General features: G+C 46.8%; 2 protein-coding genes across 3 annotated transcripts in view; both read left to right on the top strand.

Moving 5' to 3' along the window:
* The window catches only part of TTBK1 (tau tubulin kinase 1), an 86,677-nt gene extending 79,671 nt beyond the window's left edge, over positions 1-7,006 (top strand). Inside the window, exon 15 of the mRNA XM_042877267.1 lies at positions 548-7,006. Within this exon, the coding sequence (XP_042733201.1) occupies positions 548-974 (427 nt within the window). The 3' untranslated portion in view covers positions 975-7,006. The remainder of the gene's footprint in view (positions 1-547) is intronic.
* A 3,714-nt stretch (positions 7,007-10,720) lies between these two features.
* LOC122194303 (solute carrier family 22 member 7-like) lies at positions 10,721-25,138 on the top strand. 2 transcript variants are annotated; one of them, XM_042895271.1, is made up of 10 exons: positions 10,722-11,233; positions 13,035-13,138; positions 17,495-17,649; positions 18,991-19,159; positions 21,383-21,500; positions 22,141-22,250; positions 22,338-22,552; positions 23,023-23,131; positions 24,053-24,259; positions 24,662-25,138. In XM_042895271.1, the coding sequence occupies exons 1-10, from the start codon at positions 10,856-10,858 to the stop codon at positions 24,723-24,725; spliced, it is 1,629 nt and encodes a 542-aa protein (XP_042751205.1). In that variant the 5' UTR covers positions 10,722-10,855; the 3' UTR covers positions 24,726-25,138. The 2 variants fall into 2 exon arrangements, with proteins under 2 accessions (XP_042751206.1, XP_042751205.1); XM_042895272.1 differs by lacking the exon at positions 24,662-25,138 and having other exon boundaries at positions 10,721-11,233; positions 24,057-24,242.
* Positions 25,139-26,292: the final 1,154 nt, after the last annotated feature.

The raw sequence follows: 26,292 nt of genomic DNA, 5'->3' as shown, positions 1-26,292 counted from the left end.
CTGAAGCATCACAAGTTGTGACTGCATCAGCAGAAGAATTGGAGAGAGGGATGCACATATATACAGGCAGTGTCAGTGACCTGGAGGAGTTTGAGCCACTTCCACACAGTCTAAATTCCTCACATATCCCTGTGCTTTTTCAGATTCAGGTGAAGGGCCGTGATCCCTGTGAGCTGGTTTATCTTCCAGCGAAGTTATTCAGAGCCTAAATGATGCTCTTGTACTTGGACTGTGTTGCCTACCTTAAAAGAGGTTGCTGCATTCACAATGCATGTTAAGAAGATTCCAAAGGAGTGCGCCTTGCTAAACCATGCCTGAATGTTGTCCCAGAGGGTACTGGTGAATCAGGGAACACACTTACTGCTTAACAGCACTGTTATGGGATGATGCTGAGGCCACTACCCCAGCTTATTCATAATATAACTCCTGTCACATGATGCTAGAGATTCCTTGTAATTGTCCCAGCAGCACTGATGCCAGAGCTGCCAGGAGCCCAGGGTCTCCTGCAGTAATTCGTATTCATACACCCTCTTTTCTTTCCCTGTAGGCTCCAGGCACAGAGAGCAGCTGGAAGTGTCCCAAACGACTACCGAGCAATGCAGATACAAAGCCGGCTTCCTCCTTCACCAAGTTCCACGTCTCTTCCTCCACGGAGCAGCACGCAGAGGTCCAGCTACTCATCCCCTCGGAGCCCTGTCCTTCCTTCCAAAACCCCCACTGCTTCCCCAAGAAGCCAGTTGTTGCCTCGGAGGGAAAGCCCTTCTCCCTGCAGGCAGCATAAGCCAGGGACTGCTCTCCAGCGAGTTCCACCTTCCCCCCGACCTCAGCCCCAGGCTCAGGCCCTGGGACCAACAGGAGACTCCCTGCCCTCTCCCGGCACGGCCAAAAAACGGCAAAGAGGAAAAACCCAGACTCAGAGTCCAGCAACCAAAGGAAAGCAGGTGTCCCTGGAAAGTAAGGCAGCTGCCAGATAATGATCTTCTGCCAACCCAACAGACTGGGTAACTTCTGCATATAGTATACACTTGAGATGCTGCAGCACAGCCTTCCATGCCGGAACCACGAGTGTATAGCAGTAGCTGTACTTCAATGCTTCACTCACTCTCACCCCACACAGTTGTGATCAGCTCCCACAAGCCTGAGAGCCTCTGAGCCACAGAGCCTTCTTTGAGGGAAACATCCAGTCCGCAGCTCACGCTTGCTAATGCACAGCGACCCTGGCAGCCTGCCTAGTGCCTGACCCCCTACTCCCCAGGCAATCCCCTCTCTCTGTTGGCAATACCTGTCGCCAATACTGACCCTGGCTTTGGAAAGAGGAGTGGAAGTGATGAGAGCCTGCTGGGGAGGAAGGCTCCTGTCCTGCAGGCAGCCCTTGCTCTCTCTTTGCTGGGAAAACACCAGCCCTGGCTGCCAACAGCTGAGTGTTGGCTCCTCTCCTGCAACCTGTGTTAGTGAGGGCTTGTCACCAGCCCAGCTCAGATGGGTGTGTTGTCGTGCGCTGAGAAAAGGGCAGGAGAGGGCTGGAGGAGCTTTGCTCTCCTTTTTCCACAAGGGCCTCTGCAGGCAGGAGTGGGGCAAAGGCTGCCCTTGTAGATGCTCCTGCCTGCTCCAGGGTGTCCTGCAGAGCTGTTTCAGCAGCTGCTTGTGGGGCAGGTATTGAGTTGAAAGTAGGGATGTATGGGCAGCTTGCTGGGAAATCCAGAGCACTAGCATGTGCTGTGGAAGGGAGCACTCTGCAGCCACTTCTGTCTCAGATACTGAACTGTGACCTGTGGAAACCCCATCTTCTGACATGGGTAATTCCTCTCAGCCTGAGTGTGGTCGGTGCCACGGTTCTGTAGGTCACCCAAACACAGCTCCATCCTGAAGATGTGAATAGTCACTGGATGCCTTCAGCTCGGGTGCCCCCTGCACCTAAATTCCTTGTGCTTTATTGTCACGTTCTTGGTGTTTGTGAATTTTGGCACTGTCGTTGAAGGTTCCCTTACACAGCAGGAGGGAAGTAATTATCCTGTAGTATACTCTAAAGCTGCTGCTTTGCAAGGAGAGTTTTGCTGGTATGCTGTGGGTATCCTGTGCATTTCTCATCGGGATATCGGGTCTGTGTCCTTCTCGTGCTCAGCTCTTCCACACATTGCCTAACAACCAACAATGTGAACACAAAAGCAAGGGCTGTGCTCTTAAATAATATTACCAAAACATAAGCTTAGCTCTCACTTAGCACGCCAACTTTTTAGCTACCCAGCTAATTAGGGTGGTTTGAAAATTCAAGCCAGGAGGACTGATAATTGCCAGAGCCTGATAAGATCTTGAAATGGTCACAAATTCTTCCCTGCATTGCATAGGGGGAAACAATATAGACCCTAATCCTTGGGGCTTCATGCCACTGTCACACCTAAAAGAAGTTTTGCATAAGGCAGAACAAAACAATGGCTGCTCTGCCCACCCAACTCCTGCAGCTGCAACTGGCAGCTTCAGAAAAGATTTGCAGACAAAAAAGCTTGATGGAAGAATCCTATGGTAGTAACTGACTCATTCGAATGTATTTACAGTCACATTCATGGTCATCCAGTCCAAGGAATCCCAACGTTCTGTTTCAGAGTGGTTCTACAGGAATGTGCATGGATCATGAGAGCTGTGAGGGAGTGGCAGGGAGAATAGGATACTCCTGGGACATCAGAACAGGGAGATGTCTGGAAACAAGTGATGGGACTTATCTCTCTACACAACAGTTCCAGTGTTGACAATGCTAGGAACTTATTTCATATAGTTCAAAACGTTTGGTGTTTTCCTTAAAAGTCGTTCACCCTTGTAGAGTAAGAAAAGCTTCTCATCCGAGAACAAATCCCAGCTCTCATATTTGCAGAGGGGCACTGAGAATTCCACGCTCAGGTTGTGGTTTGAGGGACTGAGATGACTTAACCAATGATGGCAGTGGTCCCTCCAACTTGCAATCCCCTCCCTTATCCTAGGGCAGCTGTTCAGTGAGGTGGCTGGAGATAGGGATCCAGTGTAACAACAAGTGCTCTGGTTTGCTGGGTTAGTTTTCATCTGTTCATCCATCAGGTTCAGCATTTGATCACACAAATGCTTCTGCCAAAAGTGGAGGAAAGAGTAGATAGTAAATTCTACCACTTCTTCTGCGGGCACAATGACTTCATGTGAGTTTGGAGTCTGGTCCAACCGCAGCCTAAATATGTCCTGAGAGTTTTGAAACTAGAAAACAAAATAAAGCCAAATACACAGATTCTTTCTAGAAATATAAATGGTAATGGCACTCCTATTAATTTGTCAGCAGACTGTTCATTATTTTAGAGTGCTTAGATAATAAGATTAAGACAGTGAAGCCATTACCAGATACTCTATCCAGGTCTTACATGCACATGCCAAAAAGGCATCGAAGGAGCAGGAAACGAGTGCTATAGGGCTATTTGCAGGATTAGCAAACCCATTTTGTCATGGGAGGCCAGTGAAGCACAATTATTGTATTTGTTCAAGAGAAAGTTTAAATTAGAATTGTCCATGGCCCAGCTGTACCATGTCAAGAAGGAAGCTGAAAGAAGAATGCCAGTGAATGATTTCCAGCATGGGAGACAGCAGCCTGTCTCCATGTTGTGTGATAGGGCTGGGCTGATGCTGCAGCTGGATCTGTAGTACTGTCATGCACTGTCTATCCTGAGTCATCAGGTCCATTGGCATTGAGAGCTGTCTGGCTGCAGCAGGGTTGAAAGCCAGAGCAGGAGCTGCTGGCTGCTGCCACTGACAGGCTCCCAAGGTTGTTCCTGCACGGCCTGGCTGTCCCCGTGTGTCCCACAGGCTTGGAGCTCCAGACCTGTCCCCTTTCCCAGTGGCAAATGATGCTGCGATGTTACAGGTAAAATGCTTCACATTGCCTCTTACTGTCCTTCACTGTACTATTTTTTACTGAGATTATTTTTTACAGGAGCTTCAGTGCTGAGTTCATTCAGTCAAGTGATTAAAATAATTTGCTCATTTGCTAAATTTGGCAGTGCAAAGAGTCAGGCTTCATGCAAGCACTGCTCAGCAGCCACTAAATGTCAGTATGTTATCAACATTATTCTCAACCAAATCCAAAACACGACACCACACCAGCCACTACAAAGGGAGCTAACTGTACCCCAGCCCAAACCAGGACACTTGCTTTCTGTTCCAGGTGTTGGCAGGGACACTCAGGAAAGCTTCTGCCATACAAAAGCTGCTCTGGGTCTGTTCACTCTGATTTTCAAAGTTCTGCCCTTCAGAGGTGAGCATGACCCCAGGGACTGCTGTCACTTGGGGCTCCTGGGTTCTCTGGAGAGGAGGGTTTGCTGGTGAGCGGGTGTACCAGCAGTGATATTTCCTGTGAAAAGAGTCCTACAAAAGGAGCTGGGAACTGTGGGTCTCTCATCCTGTTCTCTGCCCCACAAGCCAGGAGCGCATCTGTCATAGTCGGGTCAAATGCAGCAGATCATGTTTGAGGGTTTGTTCTGTTAGGGCAGATGACTGATACAAGATGATGTGGCAAGGGGTGGGTCTGAAGGATAGTTCTCAGCACCGAGCTGATATGACAGTGGATTGTGTGAGCAAAAAGAGCACTAGGGACGGTCAAGAGAGTGTCACGGAAGGGCACAGACGCGTGGCTGGAGACACTAAGCTGGCTTTGGTTGGCGGCACGGACACTGGCTTGTCTTGGTGCAAAAGGTGTTTCAGTGACAGACATTTCTGGGTCGTGCTTGGGGTTTGCAAGAGGCAGGACACTTGGCTTGTCCTTTCTAAGTAGAGAGTATTACTATATATATATATATATATAAATTATAAGAATATAATATAAGTAGTGCCCATTATATATTGTGGCTAAAGGTTGAAAAGGATCCTGCAGCCTTCAGAGAGGCACTGTGTGTCCCTGCTGTGTCCAGGGCTGTCCCTGTGCTGTGGGTGCAGATGGAGGAGCAGGGTACCACCACTGAAGCACATGGGAGCTGTGAGGCTCTGCTCACCAGGGGCCAACACACAGTGGTGTGGGTGGCCATCCGAGCTGTCATAACCATCTTTGTGTGGCGTTGATCTGGGTCTGGAGACTGAGTGGTGGCCCTTCATTAACAGAAGCGTGGTTTACTTGGGGTAACAGTGTCTTTGGTGTTACTCCTTTCCAACACAGAGCTATTTTCTCAGTGTAAATCTCTGTAGTAAGATGGTTCCGCATCTGCTTACAGCCTGAACAGCTCCAGCAGTAGCTCAGTGGCCCCTTAGCACACTTCTTTCTTCCTGTACAGTTTGCTGTCTCATGGCATGATCCCACCACTATCCCACGTGCAAGGACACGGATGTCCACCGGAGGCCTTGCTCCACGCATCCACAAACTGCAGTCAAATGAATCTTGCAAACACAATAAAAGTCCCGTTGTGGATCTGATGAGTTTGGTTTCCAACGACCTTCTTCTGACTTAACTGCAATGTGCCCATGCTTGATCTGCTGCATTCACAAAGCATGTGGAGACCACCTGGGCACCTGTGATCACGTCTGTTTCCCAGCAGCTGCACACAAGAGGAGAGCTTGGGTTTCTGCTCAGGTCTTTTCTTCTTCTGTGTGCTGTGTCACCAACAGCAGGGTGGGTGCCCACGTGCTCCCTGCTTGCTGGCTCCAGGGTCCTCTGCAGAACCCCGAATGGCTTTTTGCTCTCCCTCAGCCTCTTGCTGACCACTGAAGGGCTGGGACTGTGCTAGCAGGAAAGCAGAGCCAGCTGACATTCAGATAAGTTGACAGCATCTGCATGAGCTTTGGGTCTTGCATCTTTGTGATGCTAGAAAACAGCCCTGGTTCCAGGCTGCGCTGATCCATGGTCTCAGACACAGCCAGGACACTACGAAATGGCAGCAATTTGCACACTACAGCTCTCCCATCCCCTCATTTGTAGCTTCCCTCCTCCAGTAAACCTGGTCTGCAGTCACTCTTTGACCCCTGCAGATCAGTCCCTCCCCGTCTGGGTCTTTGTAGCTGTCCTGGATGTCTGCACAACTCAAGGAACACCTGGCCCCTTTGCAGGCTGCTGCTCTGGGATATGAGGAGCATTTTCCCTTCTATTTCTGGAGCTGCAAATGTCTGCAGAGGAGGCTTAAGGCAGACATTGATGCCTTCTGTGCTAAAAGGAGGAAGGGAGCTACCACGGCAGATCCACTGGGTTCCTGGCAGGGACCGTGGTGTGAGCACATCCTCCCTATAACTCCTGAACCAGAAGGAGCAGAAGGCCTGAGATTTCAGCTTGCCTCACCTCTACCCCAGCTGCAAGGAGGAGGCAGGGGCTGGTGGCACTCGGGGACATGGCTGCAAAGGCAGAGGCTCCCAGACTGGCATCTGCAGGTGGTGTGAAGAGCTCTGCAGGGCATGGGGTTAGGCAAGGAGTCCGCATTTTAAACCAGCCCATGCATGAGAACCGGTGTGAGGGACGCTGCTGTCCTGTGCAACCTGGGCTGCTGCTTCTCTGGACAGGAATTGGAGCTGAAAACGCAGATAATTTTGTAAATCTCCTTTTAACACATTAGCATGGGACTCTACACTCAGACATCACAGCTGGCACACCGACGTTGATCTCCTTCACCTCCAACACAGTCCGACAAAGCCTTTTGGCCCGGAGACAGGACTCTTGCTCCTTGGTACTGTCTGGGAACGTGACTGGGTCCCAAGGCTGAATCTCTACATATCTCCTTTGCATTCTTTAGGAAAGCAGCTCGAGAATGTTTACACACTGCAAACAGAATGTACAACTCCGACCAGGAACCACAATCTGGTTCAACTGCATGGCAAATTTCTTGGCCATCGAATCAGGCATGCATCACAGAGGCCCCGTCTGTGTACAGATCCACCTGGCATTGCTCATACCTTCAGATCACGTCTTAAAAAGAATATACGACGATGCCATTTCTTGTTCATACCAGACACAGTTGTCATTAGATTTATTATTAACGGGGGGATTCTTGATCATGCCATTAAAAGCCTGTCTACCTTTTCACTGGTGTCTTCTCCTATTTATTGGTGTTGCAGAAAGAAGCAGAAAAATCTCACCTGAATTTTTGTCCCCCCTCCCCCCCAGCTCAGGCTGCCCAGGGCCCCAGCCAGCCTGACCTGGAGCACCACCAGGGATGGGGCACCACAACTTCTCTGGGCAGCTATGCCAGGGTCTCATTGCCCTCTGAGTAAAGAATGTCCTCCTCACATCTGACCTACACCTCCCCTCTTTGTGACTAGTACTGAAATACCTCATTGAAACATGTGAGCACGTGGTAACATTTCCCAGCTGGTGTAATCATGGTCTAATGCACTGAGTGTTTGCTTGGAGGCTTCAGATGACAAAAAAAAACTAAAGGATAAGAATATAATTTGTATCAGTCACTGTGACTTTATGGAACTTGACATTGTAGGCAAATGAGGTGGCACTTTCTTTTATATATCACCTGTCTAATCTTACATGTCATTTGACTAAATATCCTCAACACCTTCTTTCCCCTCTGATTCTTTACACTGAGCTGCACCTCTCACAGATAGGAGCTACCAGCCCCAGCAGGGCCCCAGCACACAGCTGGGATAAAGCAGCCCTTCATAACCCAATTAAAGAGCAGTGAGGAGCAGCAGCTTGGCCTCCTTTGAATAGGCTGACTTTTCTGACAGGAGAACACCTGCAGCTCTTCTCAGCTTTAAAGAACTGTGAAAAATCAGAGCACAGAAAAGAAGAAAAGTGCTCCTTTGGAAAGATGATCTTACGATGACAGGTTTTAATCCTTCTCCCATAGCCCAGAAAGCACAGTTAGTTGGCTTCGGTGCAGAATCTAAATCCACAGAAAGAAGCACTGGGCTCTACAAAGCCCACATCAGTGAACAGGCAGATGAAATCTGAGCAGTCTCCAGAGAAATGCTGAAGTGATTGTCATCTGCATGGTTCTGGCTGATGGAGAAAGGGGTAGGAGGCAGGTTTAAAGAGCAGCATTCCAACAGCCACGTTCCCTGATGTACTCTGAAGGCCACAGGCAGAACAGATGGATGGGCAGACCAACACGGTGCAAAGTTGCGAAGACTGTCTGAGAAGACTAGGTCTGAAGAAGTTGAAATGAATGGCTGAGAAGGCTTTGAGGTAAGGACCGGCTGGGAATGGCCCAGGAAGGGAAGGGAAGGGAAGGCTGAGCAGAGCTGTGGAGTTATTGGGATGCAGTGAGCCACATGGGAAGGGAAACTCCCCAGGTTGGGTGTCGGACCTCGCTTTGCTTGCTCTGTCATCACATACAAATCACTCTTGGCAGCCACTCAGCCCAGCTCCTGCTTCAGTGGAAGAAAGTGTGTGACTATGTACTTTCACACCCACACCTTTACTGTCTGCACAGAGTTTCCAGAAATAACTTTCTAACCAAAACTAAATCCTGCCCTAAGCTCCCTCAACAGCATTACGTGACTGTTTGAGGTAAAACCCTGCTGTTAATTTTAGTTGCAGTATATTAGGGACACTAAAGTGTCTTCACTGCCCTGCACAGCCTCACCTGCCCCTTTAGTGGTCCAGGAGCCCACTAAATGCCTGGGTCCCCTGTCTCCAGCCCCTTCTGCTCCAGACTGGGCTCTCCAGTTGGGCCCATGTCCCAACTCATCCCCTGGCTGTGTCTGGGGTTGCTGATGGACCTGGCTCCAACAGCTCCTCTGGCTGTGCTGCTGTTGGCCACTGAAGGATATTTTCTCTCCACCAGTGGCCTTCTGAAACAGAGAAGAAAGACTGCTGAGGAAAATGATATGGATATGAAGCTTCTGTTTTCATATGTGAGCAGTCAGCGTGATCTCGCTGCTATCAGGCAGGTCCAAGCCACAAGACAGGTCCAGGGTCTAGAGCCAAGTGGTAGGGCAGAGTCACAGCAGTTGTACGTGCAGTCCATTAACTACACGTAGTGACCCACTACGAAAACATGTTTGGGTTAGAGAAATACAGCAGTCAAGCAACATGTTCTTAGCAATTGCAGTATGAAGAGAAGGGCTCCAGGGGTTGCAGAGCAATGGACTGTAACCTCATTTCTGAAGGGGAGGCTGGATTTGCTCTGCAGTTAAAATATGCAACAGCATATCAATGAGAATCCCTGTTCCTTGCTTTTAGAAAACCAGTGGGGAAGAAAAACAATTTGCCCTTTAGTTCGACTTGAGTTTAAACTGTAACCCTGGAAGGATGGTGCTGTCGGGTGACCCTGCTCCACTCTCACCTAATTTCCCTGCTCCCATCCAAAGATGAGCACTGATACACTCAGTAGTGCAGACTGGGGCAGCATGTTAGTTAAACATGGATGACCAGGAATGCTGCTGAGACAAGCAAAGATCTCCTAAGGCCACAGCATGCCATCCTTTGTCTTATAAGCCTGAACCTGAGCGTTCAGCCACAACCAGAAAGGCCCTAAGAACTGCTTCAGCCCTTCTTATCTCCACCTGCTGCTCTGCAGCCCTTTGGTCTCTGGCCCAGTACAGCCTCAGGGCAGGTGCCTGCCTGCATCAGCACCCCTGAACACTCAAGACCACAGGACTGCTGTAGGAGGGAAGACGTAGGGAAACCAGGTAGAACTCGCTACCCTCCCAACTCCCAGTTTAACCAGCCTTGATATTGCTGCTTCTCTGAGCTTGCTTGTTTGTGGGGCAGAGCCCTTTGTCTGTGCTAAGTGCTAGTGATCCTCCAGCTGGGTCTCTACTGGACAGGGAGAAGGGTGGGCAGCTCCTGACTGACTTGAAGTACCTAGAGCTGCTAGACTTCTTTGTCCCTGTCTCATGGAGTAGAGATTGTCCTTTGAACCACGCTGTTTGTGTGACCCAAGCTGCACCAGCTCTGTTGCTGCACCTCCCCATTTGCTGCATCAAGGCTTTTGCCCAGCAACTGTGCAATATGGAACTCACATATCCTTTGTCAACTTTGACCTTTGATGACAGGTTTCTCCAACTAACTTTCAGCTTCTCAGATGCATGGTTTGTTCTTGTTCTGCAGTGGCTCTGGCTGAATAAAGAGCCCATGGTGTTGGCTAAGAGCACACAAAGAATAGAAATGCAAATTGAAGACCTGTCTCTTCTAGGAGCTCTTTCTGGTGGTGCTGGACGAGCCGTGGTGTGAAACCCCAGTGGCAGCAGTACCTCTGGCCCTGCTGAGGGCTGTAGGTCCCTCATTGGGTTGTTGTATTGATCCCCAACCAATTGGTCTCCATTCAGAGACGCATTTCTCATCTCTTCTGGGTGCTCTGTCCTCTGCATATCTCTTGCTCCCAGGTCATGACTTGAGACAAGCCATACTAAGCACACAGCTGATGCACAGCAATCAGGCTTTGGTGCTCACAGGCATCCTCCATGCTGGGGGGCACCACTGCACTCCTGGGGGCCCGTTTTCTGTCCAGCTGTGCAGGCTGGTGATCAGCTCACACAGCAATGTTTCTGTGCCTGAGAGAAAGCAGAGTGTGATGTCCCTGCACCAGAAACAATGGTGCTGTTTTTTTTCCCCACAGCCCTTTACCAATGTGGCTTTCCCCCCAGAAAACCACCACAGGAGGAAAGGACTCTTTTCTTTATTAAAAAAAAAAAAAAAAAAAAAAAACAAAAAAAAAAGGTGCTTTCTGCTGCATCTGCTTGAAATAGATGTGTATGCACACGGAATGACTTGGAATGATTTCTTTGGCTCTACCCCAAATTGAGTGTTTCACTGTGACTTCTGAAAGCCTTGCTGTGAGATCTCAAAGTCCAAGGAAGTGGCTGTATGAAAAGCCATGGGAAGCTGAGCTCCAAGGACAGAGACAACTTTTCAAGCTTATGTTGCTGCTTCTTGATACATAGCTGCTCTGAATGAGCAAACTGTATAGGAAAGATGAAATTTGAAGATCTCTTACTGGAAATTGGTGGCTTTGGCAGATTTCAGATTTTGATTTTGTTAATCCTCTGCCTCCCAAGAATCAACCTTCCCATGCATTTCCTATTACACAACTTTCTTGCTGCTACTCCCTCTCACCATTGTGCAATTCCGCATCAGGAAGAATTTGTGAACCTCACCACGGAGGAAATTCTGCTCATCAGCATCCCCCGGGAGCCTGATGGCACCTTCAGGTCTTGTGAGATGTTCTCACAGCCTCAGTTTCACCTACTTCTCAATTCCTCTCTGCAAGCAGACAACGACTCCGTCACCCAGGACTGCCAGTATGGGTGGGTCTACGACCACTCGCAGTTCACCTCCACCATCTCCACTGAGGTAACTCCTGGCTTGTGATCTAGCTGAAAATGAAATTAGCTCAGTGTTTTGAGGAGATGAAGGTTCACAAGGTGCACGAAGGGGAATCTTTGCATTTTAACCAGTGGAAAGTACTTGTTTAGAGAAGATGGCTTGGGATGGGGAAAAGTTCTCTTGAGCTCACAGGTAGATGCCAACATTTCTCATAATGAGCACCTCCAGGTGATTGAGAGACTGGGGGTGTGGGGAGGAGAGTCTGCTATGGGATTTTCTTTGCTTGGGCCATGTGGCATTGGCACAGGATCACACCCTGTAAGGATGTCATCTGACTCTGTGGCTTTCTTGATTTTCCAAGCACTTTGTTACTTCCCTTGTCTGCCTCTCCTCTCTGGTCTCCTGCTCCCTTGCTTCTCCCCAAGATCAAGCAGCCTTTCTCAATCTCCCTGCTTGTTCTATTCCTGCCCTTTAAGATATCTTTGGTGTTTTACATTTGTTGCCTGCGTGACTTGATGGGAAGCAGACCTCAGCAAAGCTGTTGACGCACAGCAACTTTATCCTTCTAGAAGACAATTTTCAGATTTAGAGAGTCCATCAGTCCAGTTGTCACCAGAGTGCTGATGAAATGTGCTCTCGGAGGGCTCCTGGTGAGGTGTAGCACTCTGGTCAGCCATAACCTTGAGTCTGCCCAAGGTCCCTGCCCATCAAACATTAACCACCAGCCTTTTGAAATGCTTCGTTAGGACTTAGAATGATACCTCTGGGTATTAAAGCTTTACCTGCAAGCTGTACTTTTCTTCCTGGAAAGGCAGCCCAGTACAGCACAGTAGGTCTTAGGGAAGGGAACACTTTGGTCAGACAAAAGGGAAATGGTTGGTTCAGAAACAACATCAGCTGGCCATGCTTTCACTAAGACAAGTCTTATCCTTGAGCCAATGCCTCCTACCCACCACTCAACCTCTGGTTTTGGCAAGCATAGAGATGGATGCTGGGAGCGCACCAGGTCTGCACCTGATTTCCACGCTGTTTCAGGGAGAAAGATGTAAAGCACCCTTGGAGAAAAAGGCAGAATAATTGCTCTGCTTCAGAGGCACTGGACTCAGAGCCTTATGACACTGCACTCAGGCTGAGTTCAAGAGGCCATGGACTTAGTGTGGAGTCTTTCTGTCTTGCATCCAAAAAGGTTGTTCAAGGTCTGGCTGGCCTTGTCAGAGAGGCTGCAAGGTTGGGTTGATGATTAAGTTAAGTTTTGTCAAGTTACACACATATGAAAAATTAACTCTGCAGCTTGGTCAGAGCATTCTCTAATGATCAGCAACATTTGCACCTCCAAAGAAGAAAAATGATGCTAATTAACTCAATTAAAAAGAGTGCCTAGACCACTCTCTCCATAGAAATAAGTAAGTTATAAGCATCAGGAGTGAGTCTGACTCCCCTCTGTCTTCCTTTCTTCCTTCACAGACTACTTGGAGGAAATTGATCGGGGCATCACTAACTGGATGGCATTCTATGAAGTACATTGTAGCACAAAGAATCAGAGAATTGTTTAGGTTGGAAAAGAACCTGAAGATCACTAAGCCCAAACATCATCCTGTCCATCCCAGTCCCCACGCTAAAATCACGTCCCTCTATGCCACATCCATGTGTCTGTTGATTAACCCCATTGCTGCCCTGGGCAGTCCATTCCAATGCCTGACCACCCTCTCTGAGAAGAAATTTTTCCTGGTATCCCAACTAAACAGCATCTGGTTCAACTTGGGAAGGGATTTGAAGGGAGACAGAGGCTGGACTGGGCACTCAGTGTCACTTTGGCCTTGTGTTTCAGTGGGACCTCGTGTGTGAGCAGCGTGGGCTGAACCAGGCGACCGCGACCTTCTTCTTCGTTGGAGTCACGATCGGGGCTGTGGTGTTTGGATACCTTTCGGACAGGTTTGACCCTCTCAGGCTGTCCACCAAGGCTGCAGTTTCCTGGCAAGGCCTTCACACACATGTGACTTGCAAAAGCAATGAGAGGGGAGAAAAAGGAGAAAACACAGTCGTAAACGGAGAGCTCAGTCTTCTACATCCAAACTAGATTAAAGTCATACTGAGAAGTAATGCAAGGGCTAAATGCTGAGTTAGAGTTGCGGATTGCTTCATGGGCCAGCCAGTTAAGAGCCCACATGAGAAGCTGCTCTGGCCATGGTGAGGATAAGGTGCATTGCAACAATGACAGTAGCACAGAATTGCTGCATCCACTGTCTGCAAGACATTTCAGGAAAGATAACTGCTTAAAAAGGAGAAAGATGATTAAAACAAAGCTGAAACAAGCAGCTGAGAGTTAAATCCTGACAAGCTATCTGGAAATTATCTAAGGATATACAAGTGAGGGGCTTAAAGCAAATACATGTCAAGTCTGAAAAAGATCTCAAGAAAGCAAAAATTGTCATTACTAGAGAAGCAGGGTAAAGCAGGGTAAACTCTTCAAGGAAGAGTTAAGACCATGGCCTGATAAGGAAAATAGGAGCAAATCTTTTCTCCCTGGTTAAATGTTAGAGTGTGATAATGTAAAGGGGAAAAAAAGCCTGAGTAATAACCTAGAATGGGCATCAATTAAGAAATCAAATATTTCTGCAAATAGCAGAACCTTCCACTGAATATGCAGAGCAAGCATGCAATCAGGATGTGCTGTTCTCTTTACACTATTCAATATTTAATGGCTGTGTTTCCTGTGCAGGAAACTATTTGATTCCCTCCTGATTTCCTTTCTCTGGGACCAAAGGAACATTAGGGTGAGGCAGGCTGCAAAATCACTTCACAGCAGAAGGGAAACTACGTGCGCCATACAAACCTGCCAGTCACTTCCGTATCTTTTCTTCTATCTGTTTCAAATCAGTTTTTATACAGGTCCCCAAGAAAGACCTTGGGAACTGCCAGCCAGGCAGCCGGCGTCCAGCTCTAATGAGTGAATTGGTAGAAACAATTCTGAAGGGCTGAGCCAGTGTCCATAGGACTTCTATTCCTCTTTTGCGTAAGGTTCATACCCTACAAGCAGATTGGATTTCTTTGAAGATGTTCACAGGTGCGTCAACAGAGGAGATATCATCTGTAAGAGGTTTCCTTACAAAAGGCTTCAAAAGAAAAAGGATATCCTTGCATGGCTAAATAATTGATCAAAAGCGGGGAAGGAGCAGGGAGGGGTAAGCGGTAATGTCTAAATGATTCTAGAATGCCTCCAGGGACAGTGACTGCACCACCTCCCCTGGCAGCCTGTGCCAGCGCCTGACCACTCTTTCAGAGAAGAAATTTTTCCTAATATCCAACTTGAACGTCTCCTGGCACAACTTGAAGCCCTCTAGTTCTATCTTCTCAGTGATGAGTGGCAGCTGGGGAAGCAAATGCATAATTCAGAATTGTTAGGAAAGGAATATAAAACTAAAGTGAACATAACCATGCAGAAGCATGTATGTATGTGATGGCCCCACATCTGGAATACCGTGTGCAGTTTTGTTTTCTCTTCAATCTCTTCCCCACTTATACCTACTATAAACTCCTCAGGGTTATAGTAGAAGGGAAAAAAATGTGATGTCAAAGAAGAGTAAGTTAAGGGTTGACTGCTGAGTAGACAAACCAGGACCTTCAGTGTGCTAAAGAGGCAGATAAAGAGGGTTTGGCAGCCAGCTGTGCCTTTGTCAGCAGCCTGACTGCACTGCCATTCTGGGCCATGCTGTAAACCACAGCAAATGGATCAAGCAGCTTGGTGTTGGTCGCCTACAAAATTCCAGATATGGCAATAGGTCTTCCATCTTCCTGGGTGTATGGGAACTGCTGAGTCACGGCCTGAACCTCTGATTAATCACCTGAGGTGAGCCATGAGTCAGCCAGAGGAGCACAGGTGAAGGCAATTCACCTGTGCTGCCGGAAGGGGTGGAGCCTGGCTCCACCCCTCCTGGACCTATTTAAGAGCTGGCTACCAGAGGGGAAGGATCTCTTCTGGAGATCCTCCTCTTTTGGTATCTTCTAGTGAGCTCAACCCAAGGGTAAGCTCTTCTACTTATTCTCTTTTGCGATCCTTGTTAGCTTTTGCCTTACTCTTTTGATTATATTGCAATTATAACATCTTGGTTATACACTGGGGGTGCTTAGAACTTTGTAGTGCATATTCAGTCCCATTGCCATCATGGTTTCCTCATCTGCAAGATGACATTTCTTTGGCTTCATTCTCATCTCAGCCTCCTCCAGCTGTACCCATTTAAAGTGGAGAGCCAGAAATGCTTAGGGGGTTTTTTCAGCTCAAGAAGTGACCATTTCCTCCTGCCATCTGGTTATTCATGTATCGTTTACCCATGCAAAGGCCTCCCCTTCTCTCCTGTAACAGCTTAGTTTCTATAAGAACCTCTGCTGGAAGGGTGGTTATGGCAGCTCTGGGAAATCCAAGCATTCTGAATCAATCAGAACTTTCTCATTACATTTGACTTCTCCTGCAGTGAACTTCAACAGATAATAAGCATTTTCTTTACAAAAGCCATGCTGATACCTGCAGCATTTGCTTACCTGTGTCAACAAATTCTAATTTTTAACATTATCGTTACCCACTTAATCAGTATCAATACTAGATCTGTTAAACCTCAGATTCATGCCCCCACATCTCCCTCAGGACACTGTAAAAGCAACCTTTCTCTTCTCTAATAGAGAAGAGGTCCCACTCTCCTGTGCAAATTGTAAAGTGCTGCACCTCTAGTGCTTCAGGCTGAGAGACATCTGGTCCTGCCATTTTGCTACAGCTCAGGTTCATTCTGATCCAAGCTTCCACAGACTCCTGCACTTGAGAACACTTCTGCTGACAAATCTTATCCCACCAAACCCTCCAGCCCTTTATTGAGAACATACCTATGCAAAAGAATAGAAATCTGGAAAAAAAAACCCTGTTACTACCTGTTCTTGTCCAGATTCTCCTTTTGTACCTTGTTATCGTACATCATTGGCTGCATCACACTCTGGCAGATTCCCAGATTGGGATATTTATGAAAATTGCTTTTCTATTCATTTTTATCCTTGCACAGTTTGCTCTTTTTATTATATTTTCCACATACAAACGTTCAGAGGTTGGGCTTTTCCATTTCTCTCTCTCTCTTTGGAGGCAATTTTAACCGCATTTCTTTTGGCAGCCTCCTTGTAGCTGTTCGATCCTGTCAGCTTCCCTCTGGTTCCGTTAGCAGGTGGTGTGCATTTGCTGCGAGAGTCTAGTAATGGGTCCATAAATAGCAGCCTTGTGCTCTGCAGGGAATTTTGTATTTTGATATGTTCCTTCTGTATTTTTGAACCATATCTTAATTTCAAAAATGTATTTTTGTTAGCACTTACACTCTTGGAAATGGGATCCAGCACTGGTGGGTTTCTGGATGCTTGCTGCACTGACCCAGGTGCATCACTTCCGCAGTCTGGGTCTGTTTAAATTTCACAGCTGATCCAGAAAACTGCCTGGGCTATCACCACGAGTTGATTCTTCTCCAGCAGACATGTTAACTAGCTGCTGCATGAAGTTACCTGTGACTGCTCTTAAGAATGTGATGGTGGCAGCGTGTCCCAACACATAATTTCACTCCCTGGTGTAAAGGTCCTTGCCACCATCCCTATCAGGTGGCAGCTGGGGGAATGCCAGAAACAGTCCCTCCAGACTGAATGCGACCTGTTGACAGATTTAATTACTAGGCCAGTTTCAAACCATCACATGCAGGGCTGATATTTGCTGGAAGGTCCTCTCTGCTTCTGGATAGTTTGTCAGAATTTTCATTTGAAATCCCACGTTGAATTTTACATTTCCACTGTTTGTGTAGAAACACATACGGACATTGTTGGCGTGAGAGTGAATGCCGAAGCACATCTGCATGTATTTGACTTCCTGTATTTCTCTGCATTCTCCCTACAGGACTCTGCACAGGGTCAGGTCATACAATTTCCAAAGTCCTTGAGGAGTGACCTCAGCATGCATGTTCAAGCTGACATCACTTATTATCATAGTGGCATTGAATGGGGTGCCCAGTATATCATTCTTTTTTATCAATGCTTCTCTTTCCATTGGAGAGACTCATGCCCAGTGCTCGTGGGGCTTCCTGACCCTTTTAATGGGATCACATCGCTGCAGCACTGGCAATATCCAGCAAATCCCTCCACTCTGGGGTACCACATAATCTTTGCAGTGCAGACTATGCATCAACCTCCTTAAGTCTCTGCTTTGCCTCATTTCAATCCCTACTCCTGGGACACATTTCCAGCCTGTAAATAACCCTGTCTGTGCTTTGATAGGTTCGGCCGGAAATCTATCCTCATGCTGTCATTTATGTTATCTGTCACATTTGGGATGCTGAGTGCCTGCTCCGTCTCCTACAGCATGCTGGCTGTCACAAGAACCCTCACCGGGGTGGCCCTGAGTGGTGTGTCCCTGATCATCTTGCCTCTGGGTAAGTATGGTGAGGCTGTGGGAGTACAGGTGCCCACTTCTTCAAAAGAGCAGTCGGGCACTGGCACAGGCTGCCAGGGAGGTGGTGGAGTCACCATCCCTCGAGGTGTTCAAGAACCACAGAGATATGGCACTGATGGATGTGATCAATGGGCATGGTGGGAATGGGCAGTGACAGTTGGACATGATGATCTTAGAGGTCTTTTCCAACCTTTATGATTCTACGATTCCGGCCAGCAGTTCCTGTTAATCACCATTCTTAATGCTTTAAAATCTGTAGATGAAGTATCTGCCCTTTTCCTCTGATACTGGGTTCTCATTTTTCACATGCAATTAAAGAAATTCACCAGTTGAGCAGGAGCAGGATGTTGGGTCATTCATAGCATGCTTCTTCCTCTCCAGTCTTAACTTTGCAGCAATTGTTTCCATCACATTCCTTATCTGTATTATTAGAAAGGCTGGAAAAGGAAAGAACACGAAAATAAAATCTCTGTGAGGCAAACTTGAAGTTAAGAAATTTAAGTAATGACATAATTAAAACAAGCTCCAAACTCCAAGCTACCCAACATAGCATCAGATGATTTTATAGGTATGTTTAGAATGCCCTGGGCAAGAGTCACAATACCTTAGAGCATATTACATGTGCTGCAGAAATTTCCAGAAATTTTGCAGATACACCCAAAAACAAGCTAAAAATCAGGAAAGGACAAATACACACAAGGTATTACATGTCCCAAGGCCTGCAATGGCACATTCTTATTGTAAAGGTGATGCCTACAATACAAATTAGAGATTGGGAAGGGCATTTCTGATTACTAGATGCTGTAGCATGATGTCAAAATCTCTGGAGGCAAATTGACTTAGTTCTCAAACAGAAGCAAGGGGATCACCCTTTGTTCTGGATTTACACATGCATTAATGTCTGTTCCACTAAGGCCAGTTCAGCTTAATTTATGTATACTATATTAATGATATACTTCTTGAATCTGGAATAATGCATAGGCAGAGAAATTGGAAAGGCAAGATACAACTGGAGAATTAGATTAAAGATTAGTTTGATGAAGGTGACCATTGGATGCTATTGAACAAGATAAAAACATATCATCCAGGGTGTTTTAGTATATGTCCAGAATTTCTTCCTTTAAAGCTTCATTTTAGTTGCTTTCAGCTTTGTCAGGAGTTAAGTCGTGGATGAACATTTAAAAAGGGCAAATATCAGTGGAACTCTGCTGGAGGAAAAGAGCAGGGATGTTGCTTCACTTTGCCCTTCCCACAAAGACCTGCAGACCCTCTCCTGGAGAAGCCCTGTGTGACCCAGCTGAATGCTGCCTCCCTCTTACAGGGATGGAGTGGGTGGACACAGAGCACCGCACCTTCTCTGCGGTCCTGACCAGCATCTCCTGGAGCGTAGGGAACATGCTGCTGGGCATGACAGCATACCTGGTGAGGGAATGGCACTGGCTCTTGGTTGCCGTGACGGGACCTTGTCTTCTGAGCATCATCTGCCTGTGGTGAGTGCAGCAACCTTTGGCCTGCTGCTGCTGGAACAGGAGCAGGATGCCGTTCATCTTTCTGCCCTGTGTGTATGGCAAATATTGCAGTATGCATCCTGGAATTGGATCTGGCAACCCTGAAAACCTTCAGAAATGGTGGCCTGGCCTTCCTCAACCTCAGGGTTGTTGTTTGGTTCATCTTGGACATCAGTGTGGATCTGGACCCACATTGCAAAAATCTCCCAGGGTAATGGGGAGCTATAGCTGGAAGCCACACGAAATAATCTGACTGATATACATGCAGACCCCAAAATGGCATGCATAACTGATAAGCAGAAAAGGTATAAAAATGCAAATGTGACTTTCAGCTGCCTAGAGAGGCATCTACAGGTGATGGTTTACTTGCTTACTATGCCTGTCCATCAGCATGAAGCAGCAGATGAAAAAGCTGCACCAACCAAATAGCTACCAACAAAATCTCAAATCATATCTGTGAAAAATGGGATGCATACTGATGCTGTTGTTAAACAATGGCTCAGAAGTAGACATGTCCTTTCAGCAGTGATGAATGGTTTCTGGCAGAGAGTAACGTCTGATGTTGATCAAATTCAAGACAATTAAATTTTATGTTCTGCTGCCTTTCAGGTTTGAGGTTTTGCTCTTTTTCTAGGACACCTAGTTGTAGAAGTTGAATCCTGGGAAATGTTGAAATTCATAGATACATTTGGATCCACCCTTTGAAAAATAGCTATATTTCTTTCTAGTTTGTTAGTGCCTTTTATGGAAATGAGTTCTCAAAAAAATTATGCTGTCTGATCAAAATTCAAGCAACCAAGAGGTCAGTGATTGTTGGATAATTAAGTCCCTGAAGAACAGAATCAAAACTTAATTTAACATATTCATTATATATTGTTGACACTAGACATTAGACAGTCAAAAGACATAACATACTCTGGAGATGGTGGCAAGGAGTGCAAAATGCCACCTTTAATTCTTTATATTTGCCAAAGTATTAACGACTTCTGGGAGGGAGCTGAAAACTTTCCATAGTCCAGTTCTGCAAATGATTTTGCTCCACACGTCCTTTTCAGCTCCAGATTGAATAGATTGAATAGTTCATTGATTTTACAGCAACCTGACTTAGGGCACACAAATCACCAACAGCTTTTAGGGAATACAGTGGGAGAAACCCAGTGAGAGACCTCAGTGAGAGACTTTGACAAACTCGTGAGCTCAGTTGATCTCTTACCCAAATATTCCTTCAAGCTTCTAACTGTACTTCAGTTGGGCTATATTGGAATTTTTGCATATAGTTGGAATGGATCTGACTGTGAGGCATTTCCAGTGTCTCCTGGACACTGACCACTATGCAGCCCCACACATGTTCAGGCCAGCAGGGCTGCACTGGGGTCTGGGGAGATCCAGGGCTGATAGTGCCATGTAGCTCACATGAATTGCAACCAGATGAAAGATCACAGAGAGGAACAAGGAGTTACAGATGCCAGTTTATGACTAGTGGTGGATCTTTTGCTAGGACAGAGAGGAAAAACAGGAGTTACAGGACCCCCACTCAAGGCACATCTGCTAAGTAAACCTCTCCAAGTTGCTAATTAGCTGTGCAGCATTAGAGCATCCCTTGTCACTCACTCACTAGCATGGCTTCTTCACTGGGGGCCGCAGTCACAATGATTTAGACTCCAGTGGATTATTTTTTGCAGAAGGCTTTGATTGTTGTGAACAACAAATAATTTAGCAATTAACAAAGAAACTAAGAGGTATAATCTCAGTGGGCCCACTAAATCCCTTCTACATAGTAATTTTTAATATTCTAAAATATCAGCATTTAAAGAATCTCAAAAATCATGAATATAAATCTAAATGAATCTATACATCTGAATAAATCTATATCTAGTGTCTAAATATAAACTTTCTGGGGCCAATTTTATTTGTTAAGAACTTGAAACTTCAACCAGCTCAGCAAATTCAAGCTTTGATCAAAAATCACATTATAAAAATTTTGGCTAGACATATTTCAACTAAGAGACAAGTTCTTTAAGGGTAGAATAGCATGTATGTGTAAAGAGGGTGTCCTACTTGTCTTAATCTCGTGCACCACAGTTGTTATTCTCAGTAGAGGTTAAAGTCTCATAGAGAAGATCTCCTCTTTTTGGCCAGGGCCATGTATGTGGGGTGGAAAACATGGGGTGCCAATAGGCAAGCTGTCTTCTCTCCTCGCACCAGGTGGGTCCCAGAGTCTGCCCGGTGGCTCATAGCCAACGGCAAAGTGAAACAAGCCCACAAGCATCTGCTTAGATGTGCAAGAATGAATGGAAGGAAAGACTTCACTGTCTCACTGGAGGTGAGAAACTGAAGATCCGGACACATTCTTCCGCCCATGTTTTCTCTTTCTCTCTGTTTTACTTCTACTTTATATCTGAAGTGATGCTCAGCCTGCAGTGTGATCTGTGGGACACCATAGTCCACAGGATGCCTTAGGCCATTTTGCTCTAGAAAGCATTTACATTCACTGCTAAAGAGAAAACTCACACTCGGTTCATGTAAGATCAGAATCCAACTTCAGTAGGTGGGGAGTCTTTCCATTCATCACTGTCATGGCAAGACACCTCATTGCACTGGACACTGGACACTGGACTGAGTATGCAGTGAACAAAGTACAGCTTGGAAAAATAAGGAGTTGGCACAGGCCAATGCTGACTTTGCTAGTGCTCTTTCTGCCACGTGGGATATGTGAGTAAGAGAGGCAAAGGGGCCATGGATGAAAAAAGAGCTCCAAAATGTTAGATAATCTCTTAAATGACGTAGGAAGACAAGCCTCTGGTAACGAATGCCCAGCAAATTGTTCTGCAATAGGAATATATGGGAAACTGAATGGGTTGATAAAATTAGGAAAGGCAACAGACCCCAGTCTGTCTACGATCTCATGTCTGGATGCTAAATGTACAGCAGCTGAGCTCTTTCCTTCTTCTCACATCTCCCAGGCTCTTAGAGGAATGACTACTGAGAAAAAGCCAAGTGAGAGTTTCTCCTACATCAGCTTGTTCAGGACACCAGTCCTGCGGAAGATCTCTGTGTGCTCTGGCACAGTGTGGTAAGCAGTGTTACTTCACACAAGGGATTCATCCTGCATTGCCCAGCTGATTTTCCCCCCATTTCAATCTCCATACGTTCCTTGCAGGTTTGGTGTTGCCTTCTCTTATTACGGCATGAGTATGAACCTAACTGGCTTTGGGCTCAACATGTATCTCTCCCAGTTTGTCTTTGGCATCATTGAGATTCCAGCCAAGATACTCATGTACGTGCTGGTGAATCGAATTGGACGGCGGCACTGCCAGGCGTGGTCACTCATCCTGACCGGACTGTGCATAGGAGCCAATATCATCATTCCTAAATGTGAGATGCTCTTCTGTTGTATGCTGAAGGGGAGGTATCCATTCTGTGCTGTGCTAGAGAAGGAAAAACATAGATCTTGCCCTATATAGAGACATCTTCCACCTGCAAGGACATTAGTGGGACAAGGCTGCTAATGTGGGCCAGCCCTACTATCTGGAGGCAGCAGATGTTCTCTAGTCACTGTGAAGCACTATAAGGCTAGTGATAACAAGGGAAGTGCCCATCCTATTATAGATATTTTCCAATGGGAAATATTGGGACTTAGCCTTCCATCCGTTCAGCTTCCAGTCAAAATAGCAGTCACCAAATTTTCAAACTGATTCAGACTGATTCAGCTCTTGGATGCAGCACCTACAGGGCTCTGAAGCTTCCAGTTCTGTCTCTTGGAGCCTTCTGGCACCTGTAACCACAAGAAACTTCTTCACATTTTTCTTTGACTATTGTCATAAATGTCTTTTCTTTCCTCCCAGCTCTCACTTCTCTACGCTCTGTGATGGCCATTATGGGCAAAGGTTTCTCAGAAGCTGCATTCACCACTGTCTACTTGTACACCTCTGAGCTCTACCCCACCGTCCTGAGGTAAGAGTCACTACTGCTTGAGGGCACCGCCAGATCCTTAGTGGGATGTCACCATCTGGTCTTGGCCACTGACACAGCAGGAGGTGCTGTTGGCTAGACTGCAGGACTGATCCCTTGCCTCTAAAGTAGCAGGTTTTGAGGATTACCTCCACTCACAAGAAATGGGCAGAAAGCTGTTATTTGCTGACCTGGGGTATGTGGGTAGGGGAATGTGTTGAATGGTGAGGAGTATTCTGTGGGACACACACTACCACACAAGATCGATAGCCCTCTGGACATCAGATGATAAAGCAGGGATTAAGTAGCCTTTTAGGAGAAAAAAGACAGTTCATTTGAAATATGTAGTTAATAATGACGTAAAATCACAGACAGGTCCTGGGATCCCTGTTTTATGCATGAAATGCCATTCACCCCCTGAAAATCATTAAGTGGAATAGGTTCCAGGTCCTATTTTTGGCCACATCTCCAGACTTTCCTAACTATAGAAGGACCAAAGGTGCTTACAGAAATCTCTAGTGCTTGGCATATGCCTAAAACTACCTGGGAGAGCAGGGACTTAAATTAATCTCCGCAGAAAAGAGGACATACAAAAGAGGGATGTGTAGAAAATGCACTCAGTTTTAGACTTTCAAAGAGAAAACATCTTTCGAGCAGATATTTGGCAACTATTGTCATTATATGAAGATGCAGAGAAGAAAAAAAAAAAAGATAGAAAAAGCCTGGTAGAGGAAAAATATAGGGGTGAGAAATCCCAAGATTTTCTCAGCTAGTGATGAGAAATCTCTAGATCTCCCAAAAAAATAGGAGAGGGAAGAGGGACTCCATTTTTTATTTTTTTATTTTTTGCAAGGTCTGATAGGAAAGAAGTACCCATGTCTTTCTTGAGGTATTCTACACTACCATGGTCTCCTACCTTTTCAGGCAGAATGGAATGGGATACACCTCCTTCACAGCACGCCTCGGTGGGTCTTTGGCCCCACTTGTGTTCCTGCTGGATGATGTGTGGAAGTCTCTGCCTGAGGTGACATACTGTGGTGTAGCAGTGTTCTGTGGCTCGGTGGCCTTCTTGCTCCCAGAGACACTCAATGTGCGCCTGCCTGAGCGCATTGAGGACATCGAGAAGACACAGTGAGTAAGCTCCATCCTGTCCTGCACAAAGAGTCTGCCAAAAGAGGCAGAGAAATGTCCCGTCTACCATCTGTAATTCCACATCCATGGGCAACAGCAGATCAAGTGACACTCCAGCAGGGATTGGGACTGCTAGGCCCTTTGCTCTTCTATCCACCAGCCCAAAAAGCATCTGGGGGTGTCAGCTGGCAGCTGGCTGAACATGAGTCAGCAGTGTGCCCAGGTGGCCAAGAAGGCCAACAGTATCCTGGCTTGTATCATTAGCAGCTGGGTGGTGAGATGAGGCACTGAGGGGCATAGTTAATGGGAATGATGGAGGTGAGATGGTGGTTGAACATGATGATCTTAGAGGTCTTTTCCAACCTTGATTCTATGACTCCATGATAGATTCTTTCCTTCCAGAGTGAAAGGACCGCTACAAACCAGCGCTCCTGAGGGTTTGCCATTACAGTCTCTTCTGAAGTGAAGGACTCCATGGAAAAGCCATAGACAATGTGAAGGACTGCAAAACTGAGCCGTAATCTGGCCTACCAATGGACTCTCCTCCTGGTCTCTCTCTGCAGGGAAGTGGGGCTGAGGATGTACATGGAAGGAGGTGGATCATAAAACCAGCTGGAGGGAGCCAACCCTGCTCTGCAGTGTGGTCAGGATCAAAAGTGCTCAGGTCTAACAGGATCTGGAAATAAAAGGACTCTAAGTTTGGCTCTTCCAGTCTTGTTGGACCAGCAGCACCTTTCAGATCACTGCACAGCCTTCCAGAAGCTATAGCTATATAGGTTGACAAACCACAAGAAATGTAAAAGAGCAATAAAAGCCACTGAGTGTGAATTGTACAAAAACAAATCTTAAATAAATCTAGCTGGATGGGTGAACCATAAACTGTAGCTACAAATATTTCTTGAATGTGGAAGTGGTCTGGAGATTTTCCACACTGAGACAAAGCTTATGAAAAGTAAATGCAGTGATTTTGCTGAGAATGGGATAACTGTAAGCATTTGCCCCAAATACAAAAAGATATATATATATATTGTAGATAATAGATATCTAGTGCATATAGTTAAAGGAACTCATGAATGTAATGTTGACAAATTCAGTACTGGACTTCATTCTGCTTACCAGTCCAGCACATCACTCTAAGATTTTGGGATTGCCTTGGCATCTTGCACTTCTGCAGATCACAGAGATGAGGCACCAGCCTATCAATAAACCTGGAATCCTGGCGAAGAGTAATACTCTAAACTAGGAGAGAGCGTGGCTTCAGCATTTGAGTCCCAGACACCGCGTTTTAAGGTAAGCCATGCGCAGGTCTATCAGCGCGCACAAACACGGCTCTGGAAGCAGATGAGGAGCCCATCAGATCCCAGGTCCAAGAGCGCCTCCTGGCAGAAATACGCTGCATAGCAAAATTTCCTTTACCACATTTCTGCTTTCAGGTAACAAAAGGAAAGCGAGCTGCTCGCAATCAGCCCGAGACCGGCAAGAGGCTTCCCTCAGCTCCTCTGCTCTGCGCTGAGCAAACCCAGCGGCCTCAGCCGCTTTTTTGGGACCTCTTCGGGACACAGCAAACAGGTGATGGAGAGACGCTGGGGTGCTTCCACGGCGAGGGGAAGTGCAGTTTGACAGAAGTGCGCGTTTACTGGTCGACTTCGGACTATCTGCAGGAAAATGGTCTCGATTTGCTGGAAAGGCGTTGTGATTTCCAGCAACCAACATGAGCACGCCATACCGATGGCGTTTTTTCCTGCTGTGTACGCAAGGAAAAACGGGGCGCTAACCAAACCGGGAGCTGCTCTCCTTCCTGCCAGCTTTGCTAAAAGACGCAAACTGCCCGAGCCCCGGACCGGTGCAATCAGATGACTGCGGTCGACTGCAGAGCGTGCAGGAGGCAAAAAACAAAGACACTCGTTAAGCTTTCGCCCTTTCCCTTCGACCCCCCCACGCTCTTCCCGCCCCCTCCCTCAGTCCGGAGCGCGGGACCCGGTGCCGAAGGGGCGCTTCCCGCGGCGTCGCCCGGAATCGGGGCCGCATTACGT

Source organism: Lagopus leucura, unplaced genomic scaffold, assembly GCF_019238085.1.
Source record: "Lagopus leucura isolate 7727_CA_CO unplaced genomic scaffold, USGS_WTPT01 Super-Scaffold_73, whole genome shotgun sequence".
NCBI lineage: Eukaryota > Metazoa > Chordata > Aves > Galliformes > Phasianidae > Lagopus > Lagopus leucura.
This window is presented reverse-complemented; position numbering and strand designations above follow the sequence as displayed.